The 12,953-nt window shown below is 47.6% G+C and overlaps 1 protein-coding gene across 3 annotated transcripts in view; it reads left to right on the forward strand.

Annotated features, from left to right (window-relative positions):
• DNMT1 (DNA methyltransferase 1) overlaps positions 1-12,953 on the forward strand; it is a 62,432-nt gene that overhangs the window by 9,278 nt on the left and 40,201 nt on the right. For 2 of the 3 annotated variants that reach the window (XM_023194244.2, XM_023194245.3), the window contains exons 2-7: positions 3,183-3,219; positions 4,951-5,058; positions 5,276-5,495; positions 8,281-8,356; positions 10,608-10,686; positions 12,264-12,298. In XM_023194244.2, coding sequence (XP_023050012.1) covers positions 3,183-3,219; positions 4,951-5,058; positions 5,276-5,495; positions 8,281-8,356; positions 10,608-10,686; positions 12,264-12,298 — 555 coding nt within the window. The remainder of the gene's footprint in view (positions 1-3,182; positions 3,220-4,950; positions 5,059-5,275; positions 5,496-8,280; positions 8,357-10,607; positions 10,687-12,263; positions 12,299-12,953) is intronic. The other variant, XM_023194246.2, reaches the window with a different exon arrangement.

Here is a 12,953-nt window from a genome sequence, read left to right on the forward strand (position 1 = left end):
CCCGGGTTTATGCCATTCTCCTGCCTCAGCCTCCCAAGTAGCTGGGACTACAGGCGCCCGCCACTTCGCCCGGCTAGTTTTTTGTATTTTTAGTAGAGACGGGGTTTCACTGTGTTAGCCAGGATGGTCTCGATCTCCTGACCTCGTGATCCGCCCGTCTCGGCCTCCCAAAGTGCTGGGATTACAGGCTTGAGCCACCGTGCCTGGCCATGTTTTTGTATTTTTAGTAGAGATGGGATTTTGCTGTGTTAGCCAGGATGGTCTCCATCTCTTGACCTTGTGATCCGCCCGCCTCGGCCTCCCAAAGTGCTGGGATAACAGGCGTGAGCCACTGTACCTGGCCCTGCAGAGCAGTCTTTCCTAACCATGCAGCAAGTCAGGACGTCCCTGCCTAGTGGCACCTACATTTAATCACTTAACTCATTGCCTGGAGCAGGGTCTGGCATTCAGCAGGTGCTCAGAGGTGAGCAGCACTGGTGGGGAATCGGGGCCCGCATGACCCAGAGCAGCCGCCGTAAGACATCGGTCCAGCAAAGCATTCTTCATGCTGCTGCCTGTACTTGCCCTCTAGGAAGGCCAGCCTGGAGGAGCCACTTCTGCCCTTCAGGCAAATGATAACTGAGCACCTGTCTGTGCGGGTGCTGGATGGGAAGGTCCAGAGATGGCAGTGGCCTGGTCCCTGCCTGGGGCACCTTCTCTCCACCAACAGACACTTACCCAGCTGGTTAGACCTGTTCTCATTCCACGCCTGCAGTTAGCACCCAGGCTGGGAACAACAGCCTCTGTGTTCCCCTCCCTTTCCTTGGTACCTTTTCTTCTTGTTCCTTAATTTTTTCTGAAGAGATAGGATCTCCCTATGTTGCCCAGGCTGGACTCGAACTCCTGGCCTCAAGCCGTCCTCCCACCTCAGCCTCCTGAGTAGCTGGGGTTACAGGCACTCAGCACCGCAGCACCGCACCCGGCTATTGTTCTTTTATTTTTTCCCTCTTTGTCCCTGAAAGAGTCAAGCCACTAATTGTCAGTAATCAAATCAGACCACGATTTCCCAGGCAAACTCCTGGCAGTTCTACATTTAGGAATGATTAGCTAGAGACATCCTGAAGAATGAGTTATTCAGGGAGGCGCCAGCCACCTCCTCTAATTTCACCTCTATCTGCCCTGTGTGTGGGTACCCCTTGCTTCCCTGGATGCTTCACTCCCCCATTTCATCTTCATTAAAATGCCACCACCCCCCACCAGGCCTTTAGGAACATTAACTGGCTGTTCCCCCAGGGTCCTGTGGCCCTGGGCTACTCATTCTGACACTGGCCATACTGTGGCACACCTTGTTATGGGCTGTGGTCAGACCCAACTGGAGAAAGACCAGCTGTAGGTCATTTCCGTCACGGAAAGACCCCAACTGTATGACCTGTCCCTCCTTGTATCTTTTTGAGTCAGGGTCTCAACTCTGTTGCCTAGACTGGAGTGCAGTGATGCGTCACGGCTCACTGTGGCCTCAACCTCCCGAGCTCAGGTGATCTTCCTTCCTCAGCCTCCCAACTAACTGGGACCACAAGCACGTACCACCAACCCAGCTTTTTTTTTTTTTTTTTTTTTTTTTTTTTGAGATGGAGTTTCACTCTTGCCATTGCACTCTAGCCTGGGCAACGTGACCGGCTCACGGCAACCTCTGCCTCCCGGATTCAAGCGATTCTCCTGCCTCAGCCTCCCGAGTTGCTGGGATTACAGCCGCCCACCACCACGCCCAGCTAATTTTTGTATTTTTAGCAGAGATGGGGTTTTGCCATGTTGGCCAGGCTGGTCTCAAACCCTTGACCTCAGGTAATCCACCCACCTTGGCCTCCCAAAGTGTTGGGATTACAGGCAGTAGCCACCACACCCAGCCACTAATTTTTGTAGAGACAGGGTTTTGCCATGTTGCCCAGGCTAGTCTGAACGCCTGGACTCAAGTGATCCGCCTGCCTTGGCCTCCCGAAGTTCTGGGATTATAAGTGTGAGCCACCATGCCCGGTCCCTGGTACCTTTTAAAATATATAGGCTGGGCATGGTCTCTGGAGTTCGAGACCAGCCTGACCAACATGGAGAAACCCTGTCTCTACTAAAAATGTAAAATTAGCTGGGTATGGTGGTGCACGCCTGTAATCCCAACTACTCGGGAGACTGAGCCAGGAGAATCGATTGAACCCGGGAGGTGGAGGTTATGGTGAGCTGAGATCGCACCACTGCACTCCAGCCTGGGCAACAAGAGTGAAACCCCATCTCAAAAAAAAAAAAAAAAAAAATTAGACTGGGCGTGATGGCTCACGCCTGTAATCCCAGCACTTTGGGAGGCCGAGGCGGGCAGATCACAAGGTCAGGAGTTCAAGACCAGCCTGACTAATATGATGAAACCTTGTCTCTACTAAAAATACAAAAATTAGCCGGGCGTGGTGGCGGGCGCCTGTAGTCTCAGCTACTTGGGAGGCTGAGGCAGGAGAATAGCTTGAACCTGGGAGGCAGAGGTTGCAGTGAGCCGAGATTGCACCACTGCGCTCCAGCCTGGGGGACAGAAGGAGACTGTCAAAAAAAAAAAATTATATGTATATATGTATGCCAGGCACTGTGGCTCATGCCTATAATCCTAGCACTTCAGGAGACGGAGGCAGGCAGATCACTTGAGGTCAGAAATTCAAGACCAGCTTGGCCAACATGGTGAAACCCTGTCTCTACTAAAAATACAAAAAATTAACCAGGCTGGTGGCACCTGTAATCCCAGCTACTTGGGAGGCCGAGGTGAGAATCACTTGAACCCAGAAGGCAAGGGTTGCAGTGAGCTGAGATTGCACCACTGCACTCCATACACACATATGTATATGTGTATATACATATATATACATGCATATATATATATACACACACACATATACATATTCTGCTACAGAGCTGCTGTGTAATCTCACAGTCATCAGAAAAATGGCCCCCAAAAGGGGAAGCTTGTTCAGATCAGATGACTTCTTAGCATTAGGCATTCCAGTAGGACACTCTCGACTCTTGTGGGGAGACAAAAGCCAGCTTAGTTTTTTCTAACACTCATACATTAAACTTGTTTCTGTCCAAAACTTCTTTAGAACTGTGATATTCTTACAGGCAAATGAAGTTGCTTAACAAGTGTTTGTATTTTCTCCCCTATTTCTTCCTCCCAGGCTCAAAGATTTGGAAAGAGACAGCTTAACAGAAAAGGTAAACTCCACCTTAAAATTTTTCTTGCTACCAAATGTGACTGACACACTTTGTGGCTCATGAAAAGAGGTTTGTTTTCTTTAAATGGATTTCACACTTTTCACATGATTTCAAAGATAATTTGGATACTCTTGGTGAATGTCAGCACTAATTTGCTGCTAATAGTTGGGATTTTTTTTTTTTTTTTGAGGTGGTCTCACTCTTTCACCCAGGCTAGAGTGCAATGGCACGATCTCGGCTCACTGCGACCTCCACCTCCCGGGTTCAAGCAGTTTTCCTGCCTCGGCCTCCTGAGTAGCTGGGACTACAGGCGCCTGCCACCACACCCAGCTAATTTTTATATTATTGGTAGAGATGGTGTTTCACCATGTTGGCCAGGCTGATCTTGAACTCCTGACCTCGTGATCTGCTCACCTTGGCCTCTCAAAGTACTGGAATTACAGGCGTGAGCCACTGCGCCTAGCCTGGGTTTTTTTTTGTTTTTTTTTAACCAATCTCAGTTCCTAAACAATCTACTCTGGATTGTAACTTGTCCTGGTAACACTGTTTTATTGTGTTTTTATTGTTATTGTTTTGAAATAGGGTCTCATTCTGTAGCCCAGGCTGGAGTGCAGTGACACAATTTTGGCTCACTGTAACCTTCGCCTCCCAGGCTCAAGTGATCCTCCCACTCAGCCTCCCGAGTAGCTCTTAACTACAGGCTCAAGCCACCATGCCCAGCTCTTTTTTTTTTTTTTTTTTTTTTGATATGGAGTCTTGCTCTGTCGCCCAGGCTGGAGTGCAGTGGCGTGATCTCGGCTCACTGCAAGCTTCGCCTCCCGGGTTTACGCCATTCTCCTGCCTCAGCCTCCCGAGTAGCTGGGACTACAGGCGCCCGCCACCTTGCCCGGCTAGTTTTTTGTATTTTTTAGTAGAGACGGGCTTTCACCGTATTAGCCAGGATGGTCTTGATCTCCTGACCTCGTGATCCGCCCATCTCGGCCTCCCAAAGTCCTTGGGATTACAGGCGTGAGTCACCATGCCTGGCAAAATTTTTTTTTTTTTTTTTTTGAGATGGAGTCTTGTTCTGTCGCCCAGGCTCGAGTGCAGTGGCACGAGCTCCTCCTCCCAGGTTCACGCCAGTCTCCTGCCTCAGCCTCCTGAGTAACTGGGACTAGAGGCGCCCGCCACCACGCCCGGCTAATCTTTTTGCATTTTTTTTAGTAGAGACAGGGTTTCACTGTATTAGCCAGGATGGTCTTGATCTCCTGACCTCGTGATCCGCCCACCTCGACCTCCCAAAGTGCTGGGATTACAGGTGTGAGCCACCGTGCCCAGCCAATTTTTTAGTATTTTTTGTAAAGATGGGATTTTGTCATGTCACCCCAGGCTGGTCTTGAACTCTGGGGCTCAAAGCAATCCACTTGCCTCGGCCTCCCAAAGTGCTGAGATTACAGATGTGAGCCACTGTGCCTGGCCAACACTTTACAGAAGCACAGTATCGTTCTTATAAACCATGATAAGTCTCCATCTCACCTCCAGCTTTTCCATTTTTCACCACTTCGGAGACAGGAGTGAAATGAGCCTAATGGAAATTCCCTGAACACATTTCATGACTGTGTTTTGACCGAGACAGCATTGCCTGCTGTTCAGTCATTGTGATGTGACCAGGCAGCTCAGTAATATGTGTATTAGTCCATTAGTGAATAGCTTGGGAATCTAGGGACTGCTAAACCTATATCCTTCCCTCAGGAATGTGTGAAGGAGAAATTGAATCTCTTGCATGAATTTCTGCGAACAGAAATAAAGAATCAGTTATGTGACTTGGAAACCAAATTACGTAAAGAAGAATTATCTGAGGTAAGTCAGTTCTCAGCATCCCAGCCTCTAGAAAAATGTCTCCTCCTAGTAACTTGTCTGTGACCACAGAGGCAGCAAGATCCCCAGCTGTCCTCATTGCCTGTTGATGATGATGATGATGATGATGATGATGATGATGATGGAAACACATGTGTTTCCTTGTTCTCTGACACTTGTTTACATTCACTGCTACTTAAATTATCCTTTCCTGCTGTAGGAGGGCTACCTGGCTAAAGTCAAATCCCTTTTAAATAAAGATTTGTCCTTGGAGAATGGTGCTTATGCTTGCAACCGGGAAGTGAATGGACGTCTAGAAAACGGGAACCAAGCAAGAGGTGAAGACCATAGAGTGGGAATGGCAGATGCCAACAGTCCCCCCAAACCCCTTTCCAAACCTCGCACACCCAGGAGGAGCAAGTCCGATGGAGAGACTAAGCGTAAGAGCAGATGATTCCTTTTAATTGCTTTTGAGATGGAGTCTCACTCTGTTACCCAGGCTGGAGCACGGTGGTGTAACCTCGGCTTACTGTAACCTCTGCCTCCCAGGTTCAAGAATCCTCCAAAGTGCTAGGATTACAGGCATGAGCCACCACGCCTGGCCCAGCTTGACTCTTTTTTTTTTTTTATGACAGAGTCTTGCTCTATTGCCCAGGCTAGAGTGCAATGGTGCCATCTCGGCTCACTGCAACCTCCGCCTCCCGGTTTCAAGCGATTCTTCTGCCTCAACCTCCCAAGTAGCTAGTATTACATGCAGGCAGCACCACACCAAGCTAATTTTTGTATTTTTAGTAGAGACAGGATTTCACCATGTTGGCCAGACTGGTCTGGACTCTTGACCTCAAGTGATCCACCTGCCTTAGCCTCCCAAAGTGCTGGGATTACAGGCATGAGCCACTGCGCCTGGTACCACTTGGCTCATTTTCAACCTAGAGGGAGGCTTTGGTAGCATATAAGCGGGCAGTTAAACTTGGACCCTGGGTCAGTGTTTCCAGGTTCCTTTCTTGTATACACGTCCTCACTAGTAATTACTGGACACTTCCTAACTAAGATGTGTACATCTTTAAATTTTGTCTTAGCCGGGGGTGCGGTGGCTCATGCCTGTAATCCCTGCACTTTGGGAGGCCAAGGTGGCTGGATCACCTGAGGTCAGGAGTTCGAGACCAGCCTGACCAACATGGTGAAACCCCATCTCTACTAAAAATACAAAAAATTAGCTGGGCGTAGTGGCGGGGGCGTGCAATTCCAGCCTGGGCAACAAGAGAGACATTGTCTCAAAAAAAAAAAAAATTTGTTTTTGACCAAGTTACAGCATTAGATCCCAAAACATGGCTACATGTGTGAGAGGTTGCAGATGACAAGTGCTAAAAATACTTAACTCCTTCTGAGACCTTATATGCCTGGTTAAACTAAACATTTATTCTCAGACTCCTGTCTAGTTTGTAGGCAAAGGAACTCTTCTGGAATTTTTAAAAAAACAAACAAGAGGATAGTACTTGAGCTCAGGTCTGGTTCTCAGCCACTTCATTTTTATTTTATTTTATTTTTATTTTTATTTTTTTTGAGACAGAGTCTCGCTCTGTCGCCCAGTGGCATAATCTCAGTCCACTGCAAGCTCCGCCTCCCGGGTTCATGCCATTCTCCTGCCTCAGCCTCCCAAGTAGTTGGGACTGCAGGTGTCTGCCACCATGCCTGGCTGGCTAATTTTTTGTATTTTTAGTAGGGTGGGGTTTCACCGTGGTAGCCAGGATGGTCTCAATCTCCTGACCTCATGATCTGCCCGCCTCGGCCTCCCAAGGTGTTGGGATTACAGGTGTGAGCCACTGTGCCTGGCCTTATTTTATTTTATTTTTTATTTGAGATGGAGGCACGCACTACCACGCCCAGTTAACTTTTGTACTTTTAGTAGAGACAGGATTTCACCATGTTGGCTAAGGTGGTCTTGACCTCCTGATCTCAGGTGACCCACCTGCCTTGGCCTCCCAAAGTGCTGAGATTATAGGTGTAAGCCACTGCACCCAGCTCTTTATTTTATTTTATTTTTTTCGAGATGGAGTCTCACCCTGTTGCCAGGCTGGAGTGCAGTGGCGTGATCTCGGCTCACCACAACCTCCACTTCCTGGGTTCAAGTGATTTTCCTGCCTCAGTCTCCTGAGTAGCTGGGACTACAGGCAGGTGCCACCACGCCCAGCTAATTTTTGTATTTTTAGTGGAGACGGGTTTCACCATGTTGGCCAGGATAGTCTCAATATCTTGACCTTGTGATCTGCCCATCTTGCCTCCTAAAGTGCTGGGATTACAGGCATGAGCCACTGTACCCTGGCCTATTTCTTTTCTTCCTTTTTTTTTTTTTTTTTTTTTTTGAGACAGTCTCGCTCTGTCGCCCAGGCTGGAGTGCAGTGGCCGGATCTCAGCTCACTGCAAGCTCCACCTCCCGGGTTTACACCATTCTCCTGCCTCAGCCTCCCGAGTAGCTGGCACTACAGGCACCCACCACCTCGCCTGGCTAGTTTTTTGTATTTTTTAGTAGAGACGGGGTTTCACCGTGTTAGCCAGGGTGGTCTCGATCTCCTGACCTCGTGATCTGCCCATCTCGGCCTCCCAAAGTTCTGGGATTACAGGCTTGAGCCACTGCACCCGGCCTTCTTTTTTTATTTTTATTTTTAAGAGACAGGGTCTTGCTCTGTCGCCAAGGCTGTATGCAGTGGTGTGATCTTGGCTCACAGCAACCTTCATCTCCTGGGTTCAAGTGATTCTCGTGCCTTAGCCTCTTGAATAGCTGGGATTATAGGTGTGTACCACCACACCCAGCTAATTTTTTTGTATTTTTAGTAGAGATGGGGTTTTGCCATGTTGCCCAGGCTGTTCTCGAATACCTGAGCTTGGATTATTTTCCCACCTCAGCCTCTCAACGTTTTGGGATTATAGACGTGCACCACTGTGCCTGGTCCACTTCATCTTTTGGTATTTTAACAAGAGGTTCTGTTTCCTGGCCTTCTTTAGCATTTGGCCCCTCAAATAACTGACATGATATGGCTCAGCAAACAGGCAGGTGCTAACTGCTGACATTAGCGAGCTGGTTATTGACTAGAGTAAAGATGCAAAGATGCTTAGTCCTTAGAACCTGGCTTCCTGCAATAGCTTAGTAATGTTGAACTGCATTGTTGCTGTGGGCTTTCTATTTACAGTGCCTTTTTTTTTTAATGCTTTTTTTTCTTTAAACAGCTGAACCTTCACCTAGCCCCAGGATTACAAGGAAAAGCACCAGGCAAACCACCATCACATCTCATTTCACAAAGGGGTCAGTATACGATACATTGGCAGCTGTGTTTTTTTAGGGGTCGGCTGTTTTGGGATGGAATTGGTAGGGGGTCACGTGGCAATTCTGTCTTCCATGTTATATAGGTTTTCATCTTGCAGTTCTGTTTACTAGACGTTTATGAATAGCATTTCTGAAAACGTTACCTGTTTTTACTCATATAGGAAAGGTGAAATGTACACACGATTATGAGTTTTGTATAATGAACCCTGAAATACCCATCTAGTGCCAACAGTTATCAAGTTATTGTTTCATCTATACCCCTGTATCGTGTGTCCCTGCCCCACCTGGATTACTTTGTCCATAAATATTTTAGTATATTTCTAGATAGTGAGATCTCTTTTGACAACTTTTTTTTTAATTACTTATATTTTACAATAATTGCTAACATTTAGCAGTCTTTTTTTTTTGAGACAGCGTCTGGCTGTGTCACCCAGGCTGGAGTGCAGTAGCACAATCTCGGCCCACTGCAACCTCCGCCTCCCGGGTTCAAGTGATTCTCCTGCCTCAGCCTCCTGAGTAGCTGGGATTACAGGCGCCCGCCACCGCGCCTGGCTAATTTTTGTATTTATAGTAGAGATGGGGTTTCATCATGTTAGCCAGGCTGGTCTCAAACTCCTGACCTCAGGTGATCTGCCCACCTTGACCTCCCAAAGTGCTAGATTACAGGCGTGAGCCACCGTGCCCAGGCAAAACAGTCTTTTTAACAAACCAAAGTATAAATAATACTGTTCTGATGTCTTTATAAAATGTAAGAATTCCCTACTGTCAGATATATAGTTGGTATTTACATTTTTCCCTTTGTGGTGAATAAGCCGTGTGGCAAACAGACAGCGTTTGGTTGACTTGTTCCTTAAAGTTATAGATTCCTTCCCTCCTATTTTACTTAAAATTCCTCACAGATTTTAGATTCCTCTTATCTTCTTGCCCTTTACTTGAAGAAATTCAGCCGGGCGCGGTGGCTCAAGCCTGTAATCCCAGCACTTTGGGAGGCCGAGACAGGCGGATCACAAGATCAGGAGATCGAGACCATCCTGGCTAATACGGTGAAACCCCGTCTCTACTAAAAAATACAAAAAACTAGCCGGGCAAGGTGGCGGGCACCTGTAGTCCCAGCTACTCAGGAGGCTGAGGCAGGAGAATGGCGTAAACCCGGGAGGCGGAGCTTGCAGTGAGCTGAGATCCGGCCACTGCACTCCAGCCTGGGCGACAGAGCAAGACTCCGTCTCAAAAAAAAAAAAAAAAGAAATTCATTTGTTCATTTGTCCAGTAGTTCCTAGATTGGGCCAATTGCATCTTTGTAGTGTTCCACAGGTCCCCTTGTCTTCTGTTTCCTATAAGTTAGGATTACAGGCCTGATCAGATTCCAACTTTTTATTTTTTGAGGGTGACTTCATTTTTTTTTTTTTTTTGAGACGGAGTCTGGTTCTGTCACCCAGGCTGGAGTGCAGTGGCCGGATCTCAGCTCACTGCAAGCTCCTCCTCTTGGGTTTACGCCATTCTTCTGCCTCAGCCTCCGGAGTAGCTGGGACTACAGGTGCCTGCCACCTCGCCCGGCTAGTTTTTTGTATTTGTTAGTAGAGACGGGGTTTCACCGTGTTAGCCAGGATGGTCTCAATCTCCTGACCTCGTGATCCGCCCGTCTCGGCCTCCCAAAGTGCTGGGATTACAGGCTTGAGCCACCGCGCCCGGCCTTCATTTTTTTTGATACGGAGTCTTGCTCTGTCACCCAGGCTGGAGTGCAGTGGCATGATTTTGGCTCACTGCAACCTCCACCTCCCAGGTTCAAGCGATTCTCCTGCCTCAGCTTCCCCAGTAGCTGGGATTACATGTGCCTGCCACAATCCTTGGCTAATGTTTGTATTTTTGGTAGAGACAGGGTTTTACCATGTTGGCCAGGCTGGTCCGAAACTCCTGAACTCAGGTGATCCTCATGCCTTGGCCTCTCAAAGTGCTGGGATTACAGGCGTGAGCCTGAGGCTGACTTTATGGATGGTGCTGTGTTCCTCCATCAGAAAGGTGTGTAACATCTGACAGTGGCAGCTGTTGATCAGTGTTTAGACCCATGATTTCTTAGGACTTACAAGATGGCAAGACAGCATTCTAAACCTGTCATTCAGAGAAACATTAAACTTGAAGCCTCTTTCAACATCCTGGTGAATCAGGGTCCACTTCAGGCCCGCTGGAGGCCTAGGGTCTTGTTCCACTAATGGTTAGCCTCACTGTGTGACAGCCCTGCCAAACGGAAACCTCAGGAAGAGTCTGAAAGAGCCAAATTGGATGAGTCCATCAAGGAAGAAGACAAAGACCAGGTAGGGCCGGTCCTTTCATTTCCTGACTCTACCTTAACATGGCATTTGACAATTGTGACTTCATATGTGGTCTGTCCAAGTAAATAAAAACCCTGTCTAGTTAGGGCTCTCCAGAGAGACAGGACCAATAGAATGTATATGTGTGTATACAGATAGATACATATGCACGTGTATGTGTATATAATTTTTTTTTTCTTGTTTTCATTGGAATATATATTTATGGGGAGAGACTTTATTTTGAGAAATTGGCTCACAAGATTGTGAAAGCTGGCAAATTTGAAATCTGCAGGGCAGGCTGGAGGCCCAGGGGAGAAATGATGTCATAGCTCGAGTGGGAAGGCCGTCTTACATACGTACCTGTTATATATATGTATGTGTGTGTATATATATATGTATGTGTGTGTGTATGTGTGTGTATATATATATGTATGTGTGTGTTTGGACTTTGTTTTTTTTTTGGAGACAGAGCTTTGCTCTTGTTGCCTAGGCTAGAGTGCAATGGCACAATCTTGGTTCACTGCAACCTCAGCCTCCCAGGTTTAAGCGATTCTCCTGCCTCAGCCTCCCGAGTAGCTGGGACTAGAGGCACGTGCCACCACGCCCGGCTAATTTTTGTATTTTAGTAGAGATAGGGTTTCACCATGTTGCCTAGGCTGTTCTTGAACTCCTTGAGCTCGGGCAGTGCTCCCGCCTCGGCCTCCAAAAGTGCCAGGATTATAGGTGTGAGCCACTGTGCCCAGCCAATTTTTTTTTTCTTAATTTGTTTTTAGACAGAGTCTCACTCTTTCACTCAGGATGGAGTGCAATGGCACGATCTCAGCTCACTGCAACCTCTGCCTCCTGGGTTCAAGTGACTCTCCATCCTCAGTCTCCTGAGTAGCTAGGACTACAGGCATGTGCCACCATACCCAGCTAATTTTTATATTTTTAGTAGAGATGGGATTTCACTGTGTTGGCCAGGCTGGTCTTGAACTCCTGACCTCAAGTGATTCACCTGCCTCAGCCTCCCAAAGTGCTGGGATTACAGTTGTCTTTTTTCTTTTCTTTTCTTTTTTTTTTTTTTTGAGACAGATCTCATTCTGTCATCAGGCTGGGGTGCAGTGGCACAGTTATGGCTCACTGCATCCTCAACCTCCTGGGTTCAAACGATCCTCCCACCTCACCCTCCCAAGCAGCTGGGACTACAGGCACATGCCAATCAGCTAATTTTTGTATTTTTTGTAGAGATGAGGTTTCCCATGTTGCCCAGACTGGTCTCTAATACATAAACTAAACAGATTCCTGACACAAGATGGGGAATATTTGATTCTCTTGCGTAGCATCACTAGGCAGTCTCTGTTGATGGGCGGTGTGCCTGCCTACTTCTCAGACCTGCCTTTGTTTTGGGGTTGGTGGGGATTAATACGAGAGTAAGAGTTTCCCAGATCTTCTCCCAAAAAACCCAGGCCCCCTCCTTTCCCACTCTTGTTGTAACCATGTCAAATGTGTTAGTATTTCAACTCACACTTTTGGTGTTGATCTTCCCTTGAAACCAGTATTATAATCTTTTTTGTTCTTCCTCCCTTCCCTCCACACAGGATGAGAAGAGACGTAGAGTTACATCCAAAGAACGGTAAGAATAGTTACTATACCTTTCTTTTTGTTCTACGAGTTGTGTAATCTTGATCACAAAACTACTTTTTCAGAAAGTTTAAGGCCGGGCCAGGTGACTCATGCCTGTAATCCCAGCACTTTGGGAGATCGAGATGGGTGAATCACTTGAGGTCAAGAGTTTAAGACCAGCCTGACCAACATGGTGAAACCCCGTCTCTACTAAAAATATAAAACTTAGCTGGGTGTGGTGGCACGTGCCTCTAATCCCAGCTACTCAGGAGGATTGCTTGAACCCAGGAGGTGGAGGCTACAGTGATCTGAGATCATATCACTGCAGTCCAGCCTGAGCGACAGAGCAACACTCCGTCTCAAAAAAAAAAAAAAAAAAAAGCCAGGTGCGGCGTCTCAAGCCTGTAATCCCAGCACTTTGGGAGGCTGAGATGGGTGGATCACGAGGTCAGGAGATCAAGACCATCCTGACTAACACCGTGAAACCCCATCTCTACTAAAAAATACAAAAAACTAGCCGGGCGAGGTGGCGGGCACCTGTAGTCGCAGCTACTCAGGAGGCTGAGGCAGGAGAATGGCATAAACCCAGGAGGCGGAGCTTGCAGTGAGCTGAGATTTGGCCACTGCACTCCAGCCTGGGCGACAGAGCGAGACTCTGTCTCAAA

The sequence above is a fragment of the Piliocolobus tephrosceles genome, chromosome 21 (genome assembly GCF_002776525.5).
Source record: "Piliocolobus tephrosceles isolate RC106 chromosome 21, ASM277652v3, whole genome shotgun sequence".
Classification (NCBI taxonomy): domain Eukaryota; kingdom Metazoa; phylum Chordata; class Mammalia; order Primates; family Cercopithecidae; genus Piliocolobus; species Piliocolobus tephrosceles.